Raw genomic sequence first — 22,420 nt, 5'->3', positions numbered from 1 at the left:
AAGAGTCGATCATGTCTGGTTGCCTTTAAGAAAAGAAAAAAAGATATGCTATGCTACTATCACATTGGCTTATACTAACAGACAAGGAAAGCTACCTATACAGAACCCGTCCTTTCCCGCGCGATGCCTGGCGCCGGCGCTGGATTGCACTTCCGCAAAAGACAAAAAACAAAAGCTGAACATGCCCCTTCCCTTCCCATGCAACCGAATAATGCTGATAAACGCGCCAGAAGATTTCCTGCTACCCAAAATCCCAAAGGTCGCACAAATACAAAGTTTTCAAACACAATCTTGCCCTTACTCCATCCACGCTGAATCTTTGAAGCCCGTGTTTCTTCAAGCAAGAACATACCCCCTCACGCTCCCCTCCCTCCTCACCATCCCCATCCCAAGATGAACCCCATGAACCATCATCCCATTCATACTCTCCTCGCTCCCCCTCCTATTCACCGTCACCATCTTCATATTCGCATGGCTCTGACTCCCCCTCCTGCTCCGTCTCCCTCTCCCCTTCGGGTGGTTTCCCAGATTAGGCAAGTGTATCTTCCTTTCCGGATCCAACGGCAGCAGCTGTTTGAAAATCGGCTGGCTGGTCCCCACCCCGTTGTTCTTCTTTTGGAGGCTTTCCTCTATCAATTGATGCAGTCTCTTTGTCGTCAGAACAGTCTTGTTGGCGCCCTGCGCAGCGTTGTCATCCAGGATGTTGCACAAGGTTGCGGTCATGTCGTCGGACGTCGAGGACTCGAAGCCGCAGGCGGCAAAGAGGTGTTTGGTGTAGGTGTTGGACTGGGGGATGGAAGAGGAAGGGAGGTTGGCTCCGCCGGCGGCGCAGCAGTCTAGGATGAAGAGGACGTCCGAGGGGCAGGTGAGGAGGGGTTGGCGGAGGGTGGACCAGGGGAGGTGCGATATAGGGCGGTAGCGCTCGCTGTGAAAAGGTGTGATTGTTAGCGACACTGACAAGCAACAGCAGGTGAATCAAGGGAACGTACTACTTCTTCATCAAGGCTTCAAATGCCGCCTTGTTCTGCCCGTGTCCTCCGTTCTGGCGAGATAGCAGCTCAGAGTACAAGTCAGCAGCTGCTTTCTTGGCCCACTCGGAGTTTTCCGGGTGGTCGTGGCTGCTAAAGACGAGTTCATTGTCCTCATCAAGGGAACCATGGCCGTGGTAGTACACCACCAACAAGACATCGTCCGAGGCCAGCTGACAGAACTTGTTGAGTCTGGCGGTGGTGCTTTCGACGGGCCGGTTCATGTCGATATGGTGCTCGGAGACTTGCCAGCCGTAGTTCTTGAGGGTTTTGATCAAGCGCTCGCTCTCGTCTTCGAGGGAGATGTAATCAGCTGCTGGCGGGGCCATGTAATCCTCTGCTCGGAGGTCATGAAAGGACCAGGTGAGAATAAGGCAGTGGACCTCTTTGTATTGTTGTCTTGGAGCATGATTGTTAGTGACCGGATTATGAACAAAAACCAACAGGGAATAACTTACCCGGTGGGTGGGAGTCGTTCACGGACACCGTCATCGGTCTCCGCCACGCGACTGGAAGATTCGCTTCTTTTCCTTGCAGTCCCCGTCACTTTACGTCTGGTGCGGTTTGTGTTGGGTTCGGTCAAGGCGGATGTGCTCGCGAGACCCATCCGTTGAAGGCCCATCCGGAGGTCGTTTTTTTCAGGGAAATGATGGAGATTATCAACGGAAACGTATCCGCCGAAATGTTGGGGGCGATACTCTCGACTCCCGTTCTGCCCAGCGCTGCCATGATGTCCATACCGAGAATACTCTTGCACGTACGGCTCGTGAGTCGGCGGTGACCGTGACACAGGCCGCGAAGTTGTCAGAGGCCAACCTGCTTCTGCAAGGGCAACGCGGGGAGAGGAATGACTGGCGACATCATGCTGATACCAAGGTTGTGGTTGTGACGAGCGAGGGTGGTGCTTTTTTGACGGGGCATGGTGGTTGTGGTGTTTGTTGTCCTTGCGATGGCGATGCTCACTTGTCCTGATGGGAGGAAAACCCCCTATCCCAAAGAACTCAGGGGAGGAACTGACGCTGCTTGATGGTGAGGTTCGTGATATGGAAAGAGATCTGGACCTGGCATGGCGATATCCCGACGACGGCGGTGGTATCAAGACGGCAGAGTGCAGTTGTGATGTCCTGTCCCACCTCGACTTCAGATTTGCCGTGCCCCTGTCTTCAAAATAACCACCTTTTTCAAAATCCCTGTGTCGCTGACGGGGTGTCCTTGGGGTGTCTACTTCATCATAATCCCAGCCCTTTTCCCGGTATCCAGAGCCGATGACGGTAGCTGCAGTCGGCATTCCAATCATGGACCTGCCAGTCACGGATCGGCGCGATACTGGGCGCGGATTGGGAGGGGTGGTGGAAGGTGTTGGCGAGAATCCTCTCCTCCTGCTGCTCTTGCTCTTGCTCCTGCTCCTGCTCCTGCTCCTGCTCCCGCTGTCGGAGTGATCGGCGTGGTCACGATGAGGTGGGGTGAATGAGACGAGGGAACCTGGTGGTGAGGGGGCGGGGGCGGGGATGGGGATGTCAACTGGGACTGGGGGGAGAGCGGCGCCAGGGATGGAGATGGGATCCCAGCCGTATTCGTAGGGCTCTTGATCTCGGCCGCCTTCACGGTAGTGACGGTGGTGCCTCGTCATGTTCCTGTGCTGTTTTTGCTGGATGTTGAGGCGACGCGACGTGCGGTGAAGGGGACGAGGTGTCGTTGAAGATGAGATGAGACACAAGCAAAAGCTGTGCCGCCTCGGGACACTCAGCCCGACAGTCTAGGTAGGTGGAAGCGACAGGGGTGTGTGTTCAGGTCAGTGCAGAAGAGCATCAGCAAAAAGAAGGGCGGGGCGCAGGTTGGAGAGAGATGCAGGGCAGATGGAGCAAACGGCAGAAGCTGAGGAAGAAATCCAGGGCGACATCATGCATGTGGGAGACTGCACGTTTGGTGGCCTCCTCTCGTCGGGGGGGCTGATGACTGCATTATCCTCTGGGCGCTGGCTTATGGAACCTGGATGTGCTGAAATCTCAGGCCTCACCTCGGGAGGGAGGGACTCCAACATGGCGACAGGGGGAACACGGGCACGCGGGCAAGCTTTGCCGCACCTGCGTCGGCCTGCATCTCAAATTCCTGCCCAATCGTTGCAAGCTCTTGGGCACACAGGGCGACCATAAACCCGGCCTTCACGGAAGTCCCCACAGCGAGTGACATCGTGACACATCGCGGCAGAGTGTGAGGCAATCCCTAAGAGATATCAAGTTTAGTAGATTCCTATTGCCATCCATACGTACATACGTGTTGTTCACGGCGCCATTCTCGTGTTCCCAAGAGACCTTGCCACTGCGCTGTCTTGTGTTGATATGGCCGGGTAGAACCCTAACCCTCACCATGACAGATGATCCGTCACCCATTTCCTTCCCCCCATCTTCCATCTTCCATCTTCCAACCTATCTAGAGTTTTTGCGTTTCTCTGTGCTTGCTCGGGCCAATCGCGAACGAAGACCAGGTTCCCAGGCGGCACCACGTGGAGGTCCAGAGTCCGTCTTCGCCGCCCTCCCACCTATCTTACACACCCCCAAACAACACCTGATATCGTACAAGCACCCCCAAACAACACCTAATATCGTACAAAACACCCCCAAACAACACCTAATATCGTACAAAACAACCCCCCAAAAAAGCATGCCGTTGTCCAGGATATTATCCAAAAGAATTACATAGCCCAAGAGTCGAAGACAATCCAATGAAGAACCAATAACGCTGCGCCGTAGACAACGCCCATCATCATGAATCGTCCAAATATCCAAAAAAGAAATTCGTACAAAACACTAGAGTCGTCGCCTAAGCGTTACCGCGGACCTGGGCCTCCAACAACTCGACGTTATCGAGCGTCCAAGCCGGTCCATATTCATCGGAGTCTTGCGACCCAGCCTCCACCGGAACCACCAAGCTGTCCATCAGCTCGATGTTATCGAGCGTCCAGTCAGCCCCGTAGTCCGACTCTTGGCTCAGCGGTGCCATGCTATCCCCATTTCGCGTCCCGCCGTGCTGTGACGTGAAGAGTTCGGTGGTAGCAGCCGCCTGCTGAGCAAACAGCCGCTCCTCCTCCCTCGAACGCTCCATGAAGTTCTGAAGACGCCGCTGCCGCTCGCGCTCCAGCGCCGCCTGCTTTCGCCGTTCTTCCTCTGCTTCCTCCTCGGCTTGGAGCTCTGCAGCCCTAGCCGTAAGGATAGCGATCCCGTTCCCGCTGGATCCAAAGAGCCGTTGGGGTGACCGAGACCGCTTGGGAGGTTCTGGCTCGCAAGGTGGCGGGTTGAGAGGCTGGGGCTGCCCAACCTCCTCGTCCGCAGAGTTGAAGGACGACGTGAAGAACTGACTGTACGTAAAACCGTCCAGCGTATCTCCTGTCTGTCTTTCAACTCGCGCGGACGGCTCCCCAATCGGTTCCGAACTGATCTGATCAGCCATCGCCCGGTTGGGCAATGAAACCCTCCCCGTGGGCACACGCGGGGAACTGTCATTGATAGGGTCGCTGACGACGTCCGGTTGTTTCTGTCCATCTTGCACCAAAATCGGCTCATCGTCCTCGAATTCAGGATCCCAAACCTCCTGACTCGAGAACACCAAATCTTGGGAAGTGATAGGACGAACATACCCGGTGTCGTCATCGACGACCGGGTCTGGCAGGGCGTCTAGCGGCGGTGCCAGATTTCTCTGGCTGCTCGCAAGGGCCTGCTTCAACACCGATCGGTGCAAAGGAGAGGACTTCATGAATGCCGGTGGACCTCTGCGAACCGGTGACGGCTCCGTGGTCTCCACCAGCGGCTCTTCCAACTCCCGAGCCGCCTGGGAGGCAGTCGGAAAGTCATCGATAAGAGCCTCAAGAAGCTCCTCCGGAGAGTTGGATGGGTGCAGGAAAGCTGCTGCAGGCTCGTCGCGCTGCAAGAAATCTTGCTGGCTTTGAGTCTCCCCCAAACGCTGTCTCTTGATCGAGGCCGACTCGGAAGGGCTTCCAACAGGAGTCAGATTCTCCTTGTTTTCTACCTCCATCATCGCCGGCCGATCAGCTTGGTAGGCGTCAGAGTCTCGCTTTCGCGAAACCCCGTTGCCCTTGAAAAAGGTCGAGAGGGTGGCCTGGCTCGGCCTCACGCGAACGAGAGGTAAACCCTGCCGCCTCCTCTCTTCCACCAGCTCCAAGTCCCTCTCCTTCTTCCTGTCACGGAGAACTTTGGCTCTCTTCGAGGCCTTCAGTTTCTCCTCCTCCTTCCGCTCGCGCTCTCGCTCGGCCCGTTCCCGACGTAGCCTTTCGGCTTTCGTCATTTTGGGCAGCCTATTGGCTTCCCGATAGGCCTTCTGAGCTTGCTTGGTGGTCATTGGAGGTTTGGACTCCGGACCGTCCACAGCGAGCGCTTGTTGGAAAGTGACAGGGTTGGGCACCACAACAAACGTGTTTTGTTGTAGCGGCATCTGTACATGATTGTTGTTCAGTAGATCTGTATAGAATGATATCGAATATTGTGATGATAGTGTTGATGATGATGGTGGGGATCGCGAGAAATCGTGAGAAGTTTCAGACTTGGCTTGACAACCACCAAAACAATGATCCAGGGTGACGCGACTTTGCATGTGAAGATGTTGGCGGGGTTGGTGGGGCAGGGCTGCGCCAGACGTTGACTCGCGCCTTGGCACCGGTGCGACTTTTGAACCTCAACCTTGCGATCTCGAGATGTCGGTGGGGAGAGGTGTAGGAGGTGAGGAAGAAGAGAAGAGGAGGAGGATGGATGATGGAGAGAGGGATCATGTCGGGCCCGAGGCGATGAAGAAGGGCGGGCAGTGTCGGTCGCGTTGTGGTGGGAAATGGTGAGGGCAGGGAATCTACTTACCTTGTAAATGTACGACTCTTTGCTTGTAAAAAGGTGACAGGTCGAGTGTAGCTGACGCTAACGAGCGGTGTTACTACGAGAAGATGGTCGTGGTGCTTTGCATGTGTATGCAAAGGAATCTTCTCGGTGGATGGAGAGGGAAAGGAAGCAGAGCAGCATGAAGCTGGGAAAATGGGCAGGCATATATACTTGAGTGGGAGAGCACAGACCACCAGAAGGTGAAATCGTCAACAGTGCTCCAACTGCTCTCCCAGCAGGTCGGTACGCTGTAAGTCCTCTAACACAAAAACCCCACCTTTCACGACGCGACGGGTGAATGTGGGTCTGTGCGGGCTGGGCCGCTGTGGTCCCTGCAACGACAGGGAGACCCCTTCGTCAGTGACACCACAATAACACTGGGACAACTTGGCCTACGAGCAGTGGTGAGAAGGACGAAAGCAACGCCCCAGGAACGGCAGAAGGGTCAACAGGCAGAGTTATATAGCGAGAGTAGAGTCATCAAGAGACGCACGTTGAAGCAATCAAAAAGAAGACCTTGTTTGCCCATTTACCTAGATATCTACTGGCTTCTATATACACATATGAAATGCATGTGGTCGTCCACAATCAAACCCACTCGTCCGGTTTGTTGATAATCAAAGAACCACCCCCAGCGCCAGCTTGTCACCGTGAATTCGAAGGAAACCTCTCGGGAATCCTGTGTCAGGATCTACGACCGCCCTGTCAACAGCTTCATCAACGACAAGTTGTTCCAGCTGCTCGTGCTCACCCTCCTCGACATCTCGTCTCCCCCACCCTCACCGCTCGCCAGAGCCCTCTTCCACTGCTCATATGTCTGCAGCTCACAAACACTCTTGGCCCGCTCAACCTCCTCTTCAAAAGTCGGCAACTTCCCGCTCATCCTGTTGGCATGGTTGATTTCAGCCTCCTTGACCAGATCCTGCGCTCCCTTGTTGATCTTGAGCAGGATCCAACCCACAAACCCCGGGGCAGCAGGCATCGGCTTCCCCGTCGCCCGTCTATGAGCCTCAAGCACCTCTCTCATCGTCATCGGGCCAGACGTGACGCAGAGAAACTGGTTGAAGTATGGCTCTGGGTTCTGTTTACGCGTTGTCAGCATCTTGTTTGTTTACTCAAACCATTTCAAACACGCGGGCCATCTAGAGCAACCAAACAAAACCGCGTACCTGTAGTAACCCAGCAACCACCCTCCCCAAATCCCCCGACGCAACCATCGGAAGCGTCGTCTCCTTCTTCAACCCATCCCTATACATCGTCGCCCCAATCGCCCCAAACATGCCCTCCAGGTTCTCATAAAAGAACCCCGGCCGTATCACGATCCATTTCAGCCCGGGGTTCTTCTTCCCCAAGTCCTCAATGTAGTACTCCACCTCTCTCTTCTGCTTCCTCGACTCGTCGATCCCATGGCTGGGATCTGGACCGATGGGGATCGCGCTGCTGTACACCAAAATGTTGACCCCGAACTCCACTGCCAGATCTGCAATCAGGATCCCCTGGGCTTTCTCCTTTTGGGCCGTTGATGGTGTGCCAAGTCCAGGGTAGGCGAGCACGACGAAGACGGAGTAGATGTTGGGGTGCGATTCAAACACTGTCCGGAGGGTGGAAGGTGTGTTGAGGCAGGCTTCTACAAGCGTGATTTTGGACTTGGCATTGTGTTGTTTGGCTTCTTCGAGGAGCGCCTGGGATGGTGGGGCAGAGGCGTCTCGAGTGAGGGCGAGGATGCGCCAGTTTTCAGCTTGGGATCTAGGGAAGGTTGTCGTTGTGGGTGATGATGGTGTTGACGCTGCCGAAGGGAAGAGCAAGGAGCGGATGAAAGCCCGACCTTGCTTGCCTGTTGCGCCTATCACCAGGACGGTCTTGGTTTCTGGTGTTGTTGTTGTTGATGACATGGTGATGTGGTTGTATAAAGTGTATATATAATAGAAAGAAAGAAAAAGGGAATAAGAAGAAAAGAGAAGAGGTAGCTAGCGGAGGGAAAAGACAACGGCAGCAAGGATGAGAATGAGGAGATGTCTATGTGTATTGATCAAGTAGGTAAAGTAGGGTTATGCCATCCATCATCCATCGGTAGTGAGATGGCAATGCTACGTAGCAGATCTACTGCAACATGATCAGAGCAAGTGGGATATTTGGCAGTGGTGCTTGCGAATGCGAAGCCATTGTGGGCTGTGATTGGCCGAGACACACCCCAAAAGTTCCAACATGATGTGCAGTAAAGCGGGTAATCAAAGGAACTTTGCACGGCGCCCTACCGCAGTAAGGAACTGGGGGGAACTTTGGGGGCCGCCCGCCGCAAAAACCGGAGACCCGACCCCGCGGATGTGGGTTGTTTATTGCCGAGACAAAGTTCTGCATTTGAACTTGTTCAAGAACATCATCTTCTATTTGTCGAGACACACATTCATCAGCCGCCCGCCGCATATCACAAGCCCCGCTATCCTACAGCAAAGTTCCCTCCTTTTTTTCATGACATGACCTGACATGACATGGCTTTCATCGCGAAAAATCCCCCGCGCGAAACGTTTCATCCCGTGATTGCTTCAGGAACGGCAATAGTGCAGTCCCCCCTGTCCCCGTCAGCTTCTTATCATCATCCCCCGCCAGCCTCGATGACGCCGTCGCCAAGTTACTTCCCTTGGCCTTGTTCTCCTTCCTCGACGGGATCACGATATATCGCGTCACAATCTGCAAGTGCTTATTCCTAAACTCGGCCAGCGCCTTGGTCGCCGTCGTGAACGCCTCCCTCAACTCCCTTCTCTCACCGTCGTTTCCCTCTGTGCTTGGTGTCACCAACAAATCCTCCACACCTTTCCTCAATCCTCCTGGGTACCGCCCCTCCACAAACTCAAGAAGCCTCCTGTGCGGCTCCGGCATGTACCCTCTGACCTCCCTGTGGAAACTCTCCATCTTCTTCTCCCGCGAGTACGAGTCCGGACTCGCATTACCCTGCGCGACGTGCTCAACTCCCAGCACGAGGTCAAATAGCTGGATGAGCGAGCTTTGGCCGTTGCTTCCTCCTCGGTACTGTCTCCATTCTCCCTTGCCGTCTTGTCCCTCGTCATAGAACACGCCGTTTGCCAGCCCGGCCCCGGCCATGTTCTTGCTGCCTGCTAGGAAAGGGCGGATCTGATGGTAAAACACTTCTGGGTCGCACCTTTCGTCCATCCTGTCGAGCAATATCCCCAGTTTGTGGATGCAGGAGGTGATTTCGTTGATGGCCTCGGTGGCGGCGGGAAGGTCGTGGTGTTGGAGGGCAGATAGGGCGGAGAGCATGACGGGGATGATAGGACCACCTTGGGCCTCCATGGCGACGCTGACCATGTAGAACCAGGACTCATCTTGAGTGCCGGTGAAGGTGTGGAGTGCGGTGAGGGAGTCGAGGTCAGCGAGGTCGGATGTTGGAGATACCGAAGAAAAGTTCCAGAGGTTGACCGCGGCATAGGTGGCTACTGGGGGAAGAGAGAGGTGTCTGGAAACGGAGAGGAGAGGGACAGTTATGGGTGGGGGGAGGATCTGTGAGTTGTGTCAGTTCAAAGTAAGGTGGTGCTGGTTCAAGTGAAATACCGACCTCGGAAGCAACGTCACCTCCCCAGACGTAGGCATGTGTGAGGAAGCCCAAGACAACATAGGCTCGTCTCCATTCGGCTTCTGAGGCGAGGCGGTCTGTTGATAGGACTGGCAATCTGTCTACCTCCTGGCGGAGAGTCTGTTGTTGAATGTGGGAGGAAAGAGAAGAGACAATGGTTTCCCAGGGGGCATAGTATTGATCTGGAAGCCTCGAGAGAGGTTGTTGTTCTGGAAGGAAAGCATTGGATGTGACACCAAAGTCGTCTGATAGGACGCGAGAAACATCACTGTGATTAGCCTTGGTAGCAGGCAGTGGCTCGCAGGGTGACATGGTGAGAGCGGAAGACTGGATGAAGTGAGACAAAACCCAGAAGCGGTAGTCAAGATTCAGGTGAGCGCGGAAGATGAGATGGGTGGCAAAGGGTCAGGAGTAGGGGGAACATCTCGGTAAAGAAGAAATAGAAACGGGGGCTCGATAAGATGCCCCATCGGTCAGCAAGGGGGCCAGCGGTCAACAACGGCTTTGGCAGTTGGCACTGGGCTTGGGCAGACAAACAGAAGCTGGGCCGAACCAGATGATCCGAGATCATGGTGACGTTTTACCTGTATGATGCCTCTAGCTCCGTCCGTCCTTCCGAGCACAGATTAGCGGCGTTTTTTTCTGTTTGATAACAAGATGGCAGGGCCGGTGTGCGTACAGGTGCAGAATGCTGTGCAGGTAGGAGGTGTAAGCCGCCGTCCGATGTCGTCTTGGCAGCTCTTTTGTTTGACGAATATAACACGGGCCGGGAATCCAGTCGAGTCGAGTCGGTGGTAAGGAGTAAGGCACAGTTCAATATTCAATAGACATGAGTCCGTGCAGGTGTGCAAACAAGGGTCGGATTGATGCATTGAGATGACGTTTTGTGATGGGCTTTGCCCGATTGCAGCATGTGGTTACCCCAACCAAGATTCTGCAAAACTGGTCCTGGAGTCGGTCAGCTTGGATTTCTCTGTAATTTTTCAGCCCTGTTATTGCTGTCTTTGGGACCCCTAATCGGCGTCATCGTCCGTTTGTATGGTGGAGCTGCGGAAGTGCGGAAGACGGAAAGGTGCGGAAGACGGATCGCGGAAACCCGTCTGGGGCCCACTCCGACCCGGGAGCATGGAAATGGTGACACGGCACGTGGCCTCCGAAAACGGTTTGTGGACTTGTATAAAGTGATACAGGGGATAGAAAGGGGGAGTGCGATATGGCCTCATGGAAGTCGATACAATATCTTCCCTTTCAGTTTCAGTCTTGTAGTTCTGTGTCAACAGCGGCACAATGGATTCTCTCACAGCAGCCTTCCGGAGCGGCCAGAAGCCGTCATTTCCAGCTGAAGCGGGAACTCTTGAATACGCTCAAAGTCTTGATCAGCAAGACAAGCTTGGCCACCTCAGAAAAGAATTCAATATTCCCACAAGGACTTCGTTGAAGAAGAAGGCTCTGAATGGGGTCAGTCCCGGTATGTGTTGCGCCCTCTGTGCTTGAACCAGCAGACTCTAACAACCTCGTAGGGGAAAACGACAGTGAAGATGAAAAGAGCATCTACTTTGTTGGAAACTCCCTCGGCGCTCAGCCAAAAGCTGTGAGAAGAGCCCTTGAGTCACAGCTAGAAACATGGGCCAGCATCGGTGTCAACGGTCACTTTTCAACCCTCGAAAACTCGCCTCTGTCCAGCTGGCAAGACCTGGCCGAGTCTTGTGCCAGGAAATCGGTCGACCTTGTTGGTGCTGCTGTGCCAGAAGAGATCATCTACATGAACACCCTCACCGCCAACCTCCACCTCATGATGGCCTCCTTCTACAAGCCAACAGCAGAAAGAGACAAAGTCATCATCGAGTGGAAACCCTTCCCTTCAGACTGGGTATGTCTCCTCCCTCCCATTCTTCCCTTTTCCGGACTTCTAACCCCACAAAGTACGCCATCCAATCCCAAATCCGCCACCACAACCTCTCCCCCTCCACCTCCCTCATCGAAATCCAACCCACCCCCGACCTCTACCTCACCACCGAATCCATTCTCGCCACCATAACCGAGCACGCCCCCTCCACCGCTCTCGTCCTCCTCCCCGGAATCCAGTACTACACCGGCCAGCTCCTCGACATCAAAACCATCACCGCCCACGCCCACTCCCTCGGCATCCCCTGCGTAGGCTGGGACCTCGCCCACGCGGCCGGCAATGTCCCACTCCACCTCCACGACTGGAACGTCGATTTCGCGGTGTGGTGCACCTACAAGTACATCAACGCCGGACCGGGGTCGACAGCCGGCTTGTTCCTTCACCAAAAACACCATTCCAAAAACCTGGACAGGTTGGAGGGTTGGTATGGAGCGGACAAGTCCGTTAGGTTTCTGATGGAGAAGGAGTTCAAGCCTAGCAAGGGGGCGAGCGGCTGGCAGTTGAGCAACCCGAGTGCGATTGACCTGGCGAGTGTGAGTGCTGCGTTGGGGGTGTTTGAGTCGGTGGGGGAGAGGTATATGGAGAGGTTGAGGGGTAAGGCGGTGGTGCTGACGGGGTATCTGGAATGCTTGCTGGAGGGGCTGATCAGAGGGGGGGTTGGGAGGAAGGGGGAGGAGCAGGCTTTTAGGATCATCACGCCGGGGAACCCGCTCGAGAGGGGGACTCAGTTGAGTTTGATGCTGAGGGAGGGGATATTGGAGGGTGTGAGTAAAGTGTTGGCGGAGGAGGGGGTTGTCTGCGATGCGAGGAAGCCGGATGTGATTAGAGTGGCTCCGGTGCCGATGTATTGCCGGTTTGAGGATGTGTGGAGGTTTGTGGAGATATTCAAGGGAGCGTTGGCGAGGGTGTAGACATGAATAGGCATGGAGAATCAAAAGCACGAGATAGGTTAATAGACGATTAAATAGAGTCAGACAGGCTCAAAAATAGAAGCAGGCTGGGGGGGCGTAAAGACAGCTTCTTATATAGAATATGATAATTCATGCTATTCGTTATGTGAGAAGCTCAAGAGAAGAAGAAATGGTTGTCAAAAATACATGCGTGTAACATAGGGAATTGACGTGAAGCTCTCACACCTTGTCCGTAGCTCATGTTCCAATCATTGCAGCCCGTTCAGTGAGCCCTCTCAACATCTCAGGGCACACATACCCAGCAAGGAAAGCTGCCATTATAATACTAACACCGTCAATTACTGTTGAAAGAACGGTGTTCAAAAACAGAGCAACCACAATGAATGTCACTGTGATGTTGCCGGCGTTTCTATGAACGACCAAGTCAGCATCACGCATTGCATGTAGGATGTACGGATTAAATCTCACTGTTTGAGGTATTCCTTGCCGAGCAGGAACGAGATGATGGTGTTGATAAGCCAGACAGCGATGAGGCTACCGGCCAATGTGTTGTTAGGATAGTGCATGGAATTCCAAGGTGAGGACAAAGACATGGCAATGGTTGTCAAGACCTACACAGATCGTCCCAGCTTATAAGCATGAGGACTGGGCAGTTGCTCTTGCAACGCTGACAACACCAGGTCGATAGAGAGAACAAGACCATAAACAGCTACCACTGCCTTCTTGGTAACAAGAATTCTTGACAACTGTGTTCCCTGAACCTCGACGTCATTGGTGCTCTCGTGATTCGACATTTGGATGCGGGATGGAAATTGGAATTTCGTGGAATTTGATCAGAGGGGAAATGGAAATTCAAGCCAAATTCCACGGGAGCGGGGCAGTCGAGCTTTTAATCCACAGAGTGCCAGTCATGTGATGAATCCACGGAAGATTTAATTGGTGTCCTGCAAGATTTCGGACCTTCGTCAGGTCACACAGCAGGGGACTCATGACGCGGATATGTAATTGGTGTTGCTGACAATTCCTCTTGGCAAATTCCATTTGGAGCGGGGCCCTCTTGACGAATGGAAGAGTGAAGCATGGAGCCACACTGATCACCAAATTCCGCAAAATACCATCCATCACGTTGAGCTCTTGATTGTTATTTCACCACTGCTGTAGCTTTGGACTTCCATGCCCATCATATATGTCTCGACCCAATGATTTTTTTAGGGAAGAACGGGGTCATGCAGATAGAATCCCCGAGTCTCGGTGGGAGGAACTCAAAGACCAGATAATCGCCAAATACCGAGCATCGACGATTGATGCCACAAGGAAATACATGGAAAGAGAGTACAACTTCAAGGCTAGGTAAGCGAGGTAGATAATTCATCAAATCTTCAGCGTACTTGCTAACCCGAACAGTCGTCGACAATATGTCCATCGTCTCGGGAAGAGCAAATGGAATATCAACAAGTACAAAGGGGGACAACTTTCTGCTGCTCCGTATGAAAAACCTCAACATGCCCCCTGTACACTCTTGGACGACTAACAAGTGATAGAGGCTATCAAACGTCCGCACCAAGCCCACAGGCAACTTCTCCAAGAAACGATAATGACCCCGAGGCAACATCCACTGCTCTGGCGGGGCCATCAGTCTCAAATATTACCGCCTCCAATCCTCATTCCGAACACTCTGTTTCATACCACGAGCCGAGAATGACTACTTCAAGGCATAAAGATAGTCCGAAACTCGTGAACCCTCGTGTACATGTCGGCATGCCGGAACCTGGCAGGGAGGGTGACCAGCTTCACGGAGTTGGAACGACCGTGTTCTACGCATGCCCCTTTCGAAAGCGAAATCCTCATAGGTTCAATATCAGAGATTACCAATTCTGTGCTATTGACGGATTTAATAGTATCAGTCTAGTTGTGTAAGTATTGTTGCTAGGTATGATTGCCACATTACCCACCAAAGGCTGACAGCTCTACAATAGCGACCATGTGTTACAGATGCACTCTCAGGAGCACCGCTGTCCAAGATGTCATGTCTTTTTTACCAGTCGGGGATTGCTTGAGACACATGCACAGTTACCGCCAGAAGAAATATGCCAGGTAGTTTCAGAGCGCCAGTTTAGTTTTGAAGATGGAGTGGGCTTTGAGCAGGCCTGGAGTCTCAAGGAGCACATGGCATCAGAAACAATGACGTGGCAGACTCTGTGGAATATTCTCTTTCCTGAAGACCCAAACTACAACATTCCGCCGCCGAGTATGTACTGTCCCCACACTGATTCCCTCGATGGAGACTGACCCTCTCATGTTGCAGGTTATCAGCCCGTTATTGAAGACTTTGAGATCGAACAGAGCTTTAGAGAGCACGCCGAGAAGCGGATCATCCCAATACTATCGGACCTACAAGATCTTGCGGCCAATTTATCACAGGATACAAACAAGTCTTGGATCATGGCAAAGATTGACGAGGCAATCTCCGAAACTAGGCAGTTGAGCAAGTCGAGCGAGCAAGATGCAAATTTCTGAAGGGAGGGCCTGCTGCAACTGAGAGCCTAGCATCAGACCACACAATAAATCGGTTCCGGTGTTCCTATGTGAAGAACATGTGCTCTTCGTGCTTTCAGGGAGTTGGGATGAAATTGTGTTGATTAGGGGAAATGGAGATGTATATTCGGATACCTCACACCAATGCCCTTATGTCGAGCATTTTTCGATGACCGTTGGAACCACCAGGTCCGTCGAGCTCAGGCTGGATACAACTTGCGACCACCCTTTCGGTAGTTCAAAGGGCACAGAGTCGATGGAAACGATGCATACCAAAAGACCTTGCGGCACAACAACCCCCCATTCTCGGAAACAGGTCCCGATAAAGAGGGACCAAGACCGAGGGGACATCCCCGTTCGACACTAATAATTCACGCCTCACATATGCGTCAGGGACGCAAAAATCCAAGAGAGTGATGTGTGTGTATGTGCCACAACCATGCCGTGGGCTGTTCTGGTACTGGTCAGCCTTCTGAGTTTAAAGGAACGTCTTCACCTTTGTATGATAACAAAGTGCACACACTCGACAGACCGCCTGAAAGCTCTGTTTCTCGGTGTGACAGTTGAGAAGCATTGCATATTTCGAGGTAGGTGTCTTGGGTGTCAACATCATCTCGATCAGAATGTGATTCTAGCTAGCGATTTCCTCGCAAGCCACACATCCAGGTGTCTGCAATCCTCCAAAGATGATGGCCGAGATTACCACCAATAAATACCGGCTTTCGCTGCTGCTATCAGTAAGGTATTGAGCGTGGGGGTCACTCACTCGCAAACTTCCCCATCTTTCCCAAGTCCAATTCTACTCATCGTATTCGTAGTTTGTCTACCTATCTATTCAGCTCGCACATAGTCCAGACGTGGAGCTAAACCGTTCTGATGGCTGTGCCCAAAGATTGGCGATGGGCTTGTTGTGGCGTCTCACTTTGTGCGTTGTCTGCATTGGAAGGCAGGGCACCCCGGTGGGCGAATTATGCGCATACACAAAGTACCTATCATCAGGGGAGGGTTGTTTCAGAGGGAAGTTCTTGAATGCCGTCCCGGTTCATGCACTTGGTTTGCCGCGGCCTGCGCGGGAGCAATACACTGGACACCGGCTCGCGGTGCCGCAACCGGAAGCTGTTGGGAGAGGAGGTGGAACGGAGGGGACTGGAACCGGGAATTTTGGTGGCCGAGGTAAGCAAGGACGGGGATTCACCGAGGTATGTACTCCGTAGGTTGCCCACGAAAGCCAGGATTTTGCTCAATATGTCCAAAGACCTGACTGCCCTGGCCACACTCCGATCTCGAGAACTTCTGGAAAAGACCCTGGTGATCGCAGAGGAACAACTGGACACCCTCTTGGGCTTCTGGCCCGGCCAAATCGAGAGGAAGCTGCAACCTGACAATTTCTTGAGCAGGAATGGCCTGACGGAGCAAGGTCTGCAGGCATCGAGCACAGTGTCACCTCGGTCAATATTTGACTGTAGAGCAGCGACCGGGGGACCTTTCCGGGGGTGGCTTGCTGACGTTTCCTTTGCTGAGTGGGCACGTCGCGGGATCAGCCACAGGGGTCGCTAGAGCTGTGTTCTAGCCGTTCTAGTAGCCACCTCGGAGGGAAGGGTCCGAGCGGACAGAGGCTACCGGTATCTGAAAAGTAGAATAATCACCGGGTTGCCCGTGGTTGAGAGTTGGGGAGGATTCTCCTGATAAAGCCCGGTCAAGCATTAGCTACTATTAAAGGCCACAGTGACAACCAAGTTTGAAGTATGTAACGGGTTGATGAGATATACAATAGGTAGTAGCATGGAAATTTCTGATGTTGCAGTCATGGAAACCAGAGAAAATCACCGACAACGGAGGTTGGTCAAGCATTTTTAGCCGTGCCCAGCTAAAAACGCTCCTCGGGAGAGCGGCATCTAAACTAGGGCTGCCACCACCTCACTCCAGGCGCCGGCAGAGGCGTCAGTAGCTCAACGAACTTCGCTTCGTGCGTCTTCTTCTTTTTTTCCACAAGCCATCGACATCGTGTGATATCATACCATGGGATTTCCACATCATACCATTGATGTTCCAGCCCAGCTTCTTCCCCCACAAGAATTATCACATCACCAACATGAGGTAACTAAAAGAAAAAGCAAAAAAAAAAAGAAAAAGAGAGAGAGAGGGTCTCAACCAAGAACAAACGACAGCAAGAAAAGACGGATCTCGATCCCAGCAGTCCGGTTCCGTGCAACCACGAAAGGCCGCTAGCTGATTCATGTTGGTCACTGCAACTGCAGACCTGACTGGAGATGAGGGTCTCTATCTGCAGCTTCTGTACTTTCATTGCAGAAAACCTGTCGATTTTTCGTATCGTTTATCAACAAAATGCGCGTGTTGGCTGCTAGCTCCACGCATCGGGGCGAGTCCGAAAGAGACAATTGGACATGGATTCACGCAGGGCAAGGCAGGGGTGTGTTTAGTCCCCTTGTCCCCACGGCCAGTCCAACTGAATCTCATCAGCGTCGCATCGTGGGGGAGGAGCAACCATGGGTCGGAAAGGCCCGGCGGGGGGATCAATCCTGCGCCCTTTCCAAGCATTCCATTCCAGTACAACACCAGAACCCTTGACACCCATGGCACCACTCCAGGGTCCAATGACCACCACCTTCACAGATAGCACAGTTGAATATTGGGCCATCACCACGCTGCACACACACGCGCCAGTCCGTGCTAGGATACCGGATCCGCGGGAATTATGATAATGCCAGGTTGACCACTTGGGAATATTGGCATATCATTTCGTGGGGAGATATCAAGGCAAGGAGGAACACAAACAGAAGGAGCAGTTATTAGTTTCCTTCCAAGGGACGGCGAGATTGTTATCGAAAGCCACCAGCCAGAGCAAACATGGGCAGCACCAACCAGAAACCCATCCTGATCGTGGGCTCGGGGATAAGCGGCCTCCTCCTGGCCCAGCACCTCCGCAAGTCGTCCATCCCCTTCCGCCTCTACGAGCGCGACTCGGACTTGGACACCCGCGGTCTCGGCTGGGGCCTCACCCTTCATTGGTCACTGCCCGCTGTCCGGTCTCTTCTTCCTGACGATCTGGTCTCCCGTCTCCCAGAGGCCTATGTCGACCGGTCCGCCGTGGAAGAAGGGCGGCCTTCGACGTTTCCCTTTTACGACCTCAGCACTGGTGAGCTGAAGGCCTCCACCCCAAACGCGGATGAGTCTCAGCGTATCAGAGTGAGCAGGGATAAGTTTCGACGGTTACTGGCCACTGGGTTGGATATCCAGTTCGGAAAGGGCGCTACCGGCAAGTTCGAAACGGATGAGCAGGACGGTTCGGTGAGAGTTCATTTTGAGGATGGGACAGTGTCGGAGGAGGGAAGTTTGGTTGTTGCTTGTGATGGCGGGAGTTCACGGCTGAGACAGGTGCTGTTCCCCGACAGCGAAAAGTTCAAGATTCCGGTCCGGTTGATGGGTGTCAAGGTTGAGTGCACGCCTGAAGAGATCGAGCCGCTGAGAAAGCTCGATCCGTATTTCCTCCAGGGAGCCGCGTCGGAGAATGATACGTTTGTTTACTTTAGCAGTGAGTGCCCCCTTTTTTTTTTTTGACCCTGAGAGTGGTGTCACACAAAGCTAACATCAGGCACCAAAGCACTCGATGCCCCTGGAAACGGCACAGGCAGGGACACCTACACCTGCCAGATTGTCGTCTCATGGCCTGTTCGGGACAATTTCTTCAACTCTGCCGCCCCGATCACATATCCAGAGACGAATCTTGACAGCATCAAGTTGATCAAGGCTTTTGCGTCAACATGGGCCGAGCCGTTCCGGTCCCTCGCCATGACAATCCCTGAGCAGACGACCGAGGTGAAATGCCTGGACTTGTACGACTGGCCTCCCCCAAAGGACCTTCGGACGACTGGCAAGGTTGTCCTGATGGGAGATGCTCTTCACCCGATGGCCATGTGTATGTTGCTCTTCCCACCCCTATCTCATCCACCCTAGCTGACAATAAACAGACAGAGGAGAAGGCGCCAACCACGCCATCATTGACGTCAAAGAGTTTGTCGACACTGTCATCCCCCACCTCGATGGATCCCCGACAGACATGAGGGTTGCACTTGACGGCTACGAAGACAAAGCGGTGGCGAGAACGAGACCTGCCGTACTTGCTTCGAGACAGGCCTGCCTGGATGCTCACGAATGGGAAAAGATTGGGCCGGCGAGTCCACTTCTCAGCAAGAGGGCGATGAACGTGGGGTTTGATGAGGGAACCATGAAGTTGATTGTCTAGAACAACACACTCCGCTGAGTTGGATGTCACCTCGTACATTGCATAGCACAAGTAAAACAAAAGAAAAGAAAAGAAAAGAAAAGGAAAAAATGGTGGGTGTCACAGTTGCAGTTTCTACAACACCGAAATCCAGCCTGTAAAAAAAAATCCCCAAAAAAATCCTGATATGTCACTGCTACAGTAGCAATTTTGACAACCTGGGCTTTGCTTGCGACTGACTGCTGCGTTGAATTAAGCTGTGGTTCGTGTTGACGTTGAATGTGGACTCTGTGGATACGAAACGTTTCGGAGGGGGGCAAATGAAAAAAGGGGAGGTGGAGTGGAAAAATCGCGCGGGGAGAGGCGGGAAGTGCAGTGGTGGAGTTTTTTGGTGTAAAAACAAGGATAGGGGGGCGATGTCGAATCTTGAAGAATGGCAGGGTACGAGATCGTGATTGGATCGCATGGATGAAGGTGTCAGATGTTTGTTTCGAGGGTAAATTCTTTTTTCTTTTTTTTGCAGAGTTTATGTGGTGTTTGAGGTTGTAGAAGTCGAGGTAGAGTCCTCCTTGGAAGATGACCGATAATGATATTAATGACATTGGTCAATGTTACAATCAACCTGGTGCGTTAAACAAGCAATGCTGGAGGTTTTGAAATACCCAGGTGTGTTTGAAAAACGCGCGTGGCATGTGAAACCCGGTTATGGTCGGTCCAGGATACAAAGTCACAATTTGAAGTTTTCATTGATCGGTGTGTAAAGGGTCTCTTCTGAGCCCTGTGCCATATCTTGGTTGTGTAAAAATACATCGCTCATAAGTCGAATAAAAAATACAAGTCTGTTTTTTCTGGTATCCGCAGTCCCAAAAGTCATGTCCAAAAGTTCCCAGAAGCAAAGGTTTCGCTCCCTGACGCCTACCTAGTTTTCCAACCATATCCCGCGTCGTCTCAGCGTCATCTAGATCTAGTTGATGGTTGTGACTCCACCAAAACTCGAATATCCCAAATTAGTCTCTGTCCCCACGTTGAGTGCGTCGCTCACTCTCATCGACATGGACACTGTAGGTGACACTCTTCATGATGGATCCATCGGGGCTGTCCTTGAGGATGTTCTCCTCGCTGCCCATACTATGACCGGGATGTCCTTTGGATGAGATGAAAGTGCCCTTGCGACCCAACCCACTCGAAATGTTGCTCAGTTTGTAGGCATCGCTGCCAGACTTGCCGCCGCCCAACTTGCGACCATTGCTGCCCCCGGCGCTGGGGTAACCATTGCCACTGCCACCAGAGTACTTGCTGGTGTACTCCTTGGCCTTTCGGAGGAAGATAGGCGCCAGGAAAGGGAGAGAAGAAACCATGTTGCCCACGTTGAACTCAATGACCCCCCAGACGATGAGCATGGTAGAATTACCATCGCCGTTTTGGATATTGTCGATTTGCATGTACCGGAAGACGGAGCAAAGCGTGGTAAAGAGGCCGAGCAAGAAGATGACGATGAGACCGATTTTCTTGCCCCTGCTGACCTTGAGCTGGAGGAGCACAGGGATAGGAATGATGGCGACGATGACATCAGAAATAATCGTGACGATGGCATAGGCTGTGAATGACGGTCCTGGCGCCAGGCATTTTCCGTCGACCCTGGGATCCCATGATTTGTGAACGGGGTTGCATGCAAAGATCAGCGTGAGCGAGCATCCCAAGTGGCCGGCCACGACAAAGAACATGGCGATCCAGACAACCCTTCGGTACCAGAGGTGGTTTGTGCCCTTGAAAAGTCGGAGATAACTGATCAACAAGGCCACTTTGAAGAAGCTGATGCCCATCTGATAGATGGGGCGACCAGCAAAGTTGCTGCGGCTGTAGGGAAGCAGGTTCTCTTTGGGGCGGAGAGCGATCGGTAACCCGAGGCCATATTTCGTTTCTATACGCAAGCCATACGAGTCAGTCTTGGTCTCACATGAAGCTCAAGGGGCAGTGGGAAAGCACCACGTACGGACGATGCAGAGGACCGAATAAAGCAGTCCAAACACCATGGAAATGGCTGACATCCAGTCATCGGCGGCGAGGCCATGATTTTTGTCGCGAATCCATAACCGGGCTGAGACAATAACGACGGAGAAAAACGAGAGGACGGCGCAGATGGTGACGATGGTCCTCCACTGGGAAATGGCGTCCACCTCCGGTGTTGCGTTGTCGACCCAAACCATTTTGTACGACAGCCAGTGTCTACTTGACGGCGGTTGCTTTTCCCAATGACGCTGGGGAACGAACGGGGGAAAGAACAGCGGAACGGGGGGGGGTTTGGGGAGTCTGGCGAAGTGAGGCAGACTGATCGGCAGCTCAAGCTGCTGGAATGAGGATAGCGAGAAGTGAAGGGTCCGACGGGAGATCAGCCGTGAGATTCCCCATCGAGGAGCAAGATCGATTATGTTTAAAGGTCAATCGAAAAAACCCCCTCACATCCCCATGGGCTGCCAGAAACACCCAAGGTTACACCGTCGTTGTCTTCTCGGTGCCTCTGGTTAACGGTACAGCCATCAACAACGGTCAACCGTCTCGCGACCACAAAGCATCATCTCGTCATCTCAGGGGTCAGCGTGGGAACCGTGGGAGAGCATGATAAGAACATCCGAGACGGAGAAGAAGGTTCGATGCCTCCGGAGAGTGTGTCCCTTGCATCGAAACACGCACTCCCTCCCTGTCATCCAAGTTGCGAGGGAGTCTGAGAGAGAGAGACCGCGACCAGGCCCTGCCTGCCCTTGCCCTTGCTTGAATGTCGACTGCATTGACGGCCGCTCCTGCTGACTGCAGGCTGAAGGCAATAGAAATCCCAATGGTAGCCCACCCTCCCCGGCCGAGTTCGCGTCCTGGATTCCCCTGCGAACAATATGCAGGTCGCGAAAGGTCCGTCGGTGTTTCCAGTGTATTTCTGGAGGCCAGGGTGGTGGTCTGCAGGAACTTCTCTTCTGTAGATACAGCATGGGGTGATTGGGTGTGGTTGACATAGTTTGATGGTAGCGATGTAACCTGGCAGCCGCTGTGTCGGGGTCGCAGAGGTTGCAGAGCAAATATCTCTTGCTGTGCCGTCTCGGCACTGGCTCGAGATGCAGCCGGGGAGGTGTTCCGTCCAGCAGAGAGCACCCCTCTTGGCGGTGGCGCCAGGGTAAACACCCCTTGTTCCGCTCCAGATTCCGCATACATTGACCCCCACAGGAGACACTGTGCGTGTTACTGTTGCAGCTATTTCCCATTTCGACGCCTCTATCGAATCAGCTGCATCCAGACGTCTCGTCCTGCAATGTCGGTCCCCATGTCCAATATGTTGGAG

The 22,420-nt window shown here is 53.2% G+C and overlaps 7 protein-coding genes across 7 annotated transcripts; 2 read left to right on the top strand and 5 right to left on the bottom strand.

Annotated features, from left to right (window-relative positions):
- Positions 1-336: 336 nt before the first annotated feature.
- PODANS_7_740 (uncharacterized protein) lies at positions 337-1,665 on the bottom strand (the record flags this gene model as incomplete). The annotated part of the gene is made up of 3 exons (XM_001905446.1): positions 337-925; positions 993-1,427; positions 1,487-1,665. Coding segments are annotated over 3 exons (1,203 nt in total), but the record flags the coding sequence as incomplete, so codon positions are not given.
- Positions 1,666-3,848: 2,183 nt separating this feature from the next.
- PODANS_7_750 (uncharacterized protein) lies at positions 3,849-5,633 on the bottom strand (the record flags this gene model as incomplete). Its single annotated transcript, XM_001905445.1, has 1 exon — positions 3,849-5,633. The coding sequence occupies one exon, from the start codon at positions 5,631-5,633 to the stop codon at positions 3,849-3,851; it is 1,785 nt and encodes a 594-aa protein (XP_001905480.1).
- A 966-nt stretch (positions 5,634-6,599) lies between these two features.
- Positions 6,600-7,800, bottom strand: PODANS_7_755 (uncharacterized protein; the record flags this gene model as incomplete). The annotated part of the gene is made up of 2 exons (XM_001905444.1): positions 6,600-6,989; positions 7,078-7,800. The coding sequence occupies 2 exons, from the start codon at positions 7,798-7,800 to the stop codon at positions 6,600-6,602; spliced, it is 1,113 nt and encodes a 370-aa protein (XP_001905479.1).
- Positions 7,801-8,404: 604 nt separating this feature from the next.
- PODANS_7_760 (uncharacterized protein) lies at positions 8,405-9,809 on the bottom strand (the record flags this gene model as incomplete). The annotated part of the gene is made up of 2 exons (XM_001905443.1): positions 8,405-9,424; positions 9,480-9,809. 2 exons carry the CDS (start codon positions 9,807-9,809, stop codon positions 8,405-8,407), a joined length of 1,350 nt encoding a protein of 449 aa, XP_001905478.1.
- A 975-nt stretch (positions 9,810-10,784) lies between these two features.
- Positions 10,785-12,314, top strand: PODANS_7_770 (uncharacterized protein; the record flags this gene model as incomplete). The annotated part of the gene is made up of 3 exons (XM_001905442.1): positions 10,785-10,965; positions 11,018-11,367; positions 11,421-12,314. The coding sequence occupies 3 exons, from the start codon at positions 10,785-10,787 to the stop codon at positions 12,312-12,314; spliced, it is 1,425 nt and encodes a 474-aa protein (XP_001905477.1).
- A 5,403-nt stretch (positions 12,315-17,717) lies between these two features.
- PODANS_7_780 (uncharacterized protein) lies at positions 17,718-19,113 on the top strand (the record flags this gene model as incomplete). The annotated part of the gene is made up of 3 exons (XM_001905441.1): positions 17,718-18,402; positions 18,472-18,786; positions 18,839-19,113. The coding sequence occupies 3 exons, from the start codon at positions 17,718-17,720 to the stop codon at positions 19,111-19,113; spliced, it is 1,275 nt and encodes a 424-aa protein (XP_001905476.1).
- Positions 19,114-20,099: 986 nt separating this feature from the next.
- Positions 20,100-21,530, bottom strand: PODANS_7_790 (uncharacterized protein; the record flags this gene model as incomplete). Its single annotated transcript, XM_001905440.1, has 2 exons — positions 20,100-21,013; positions 21,086-21,530. Coding segments are annotated over 2 exons (1,359 nt in total), but the record flags the coding sequence as incomplete, so codon positions are not given.
- Positions 21,531-22,420: the final 890 nt, after the last annotated feature.

Source organism: Podospora anserina, chromosome 7, assembly GCF_000226545.1.
Source record: "Podospora anserina S mat+ genomic DNA chromosome 7, supercontig 3".
Lineage (NCBI taxonomy): Eukaryota > Fungi > Ascomycota > Sordariomycetes > Sordariales > Podosporaceae > Podospora > Podospora anserina.
Note: the sequence above shows the minus strand (reverse complement) of the source record. Positions and strands in the feature narration are given on the sequence as shown.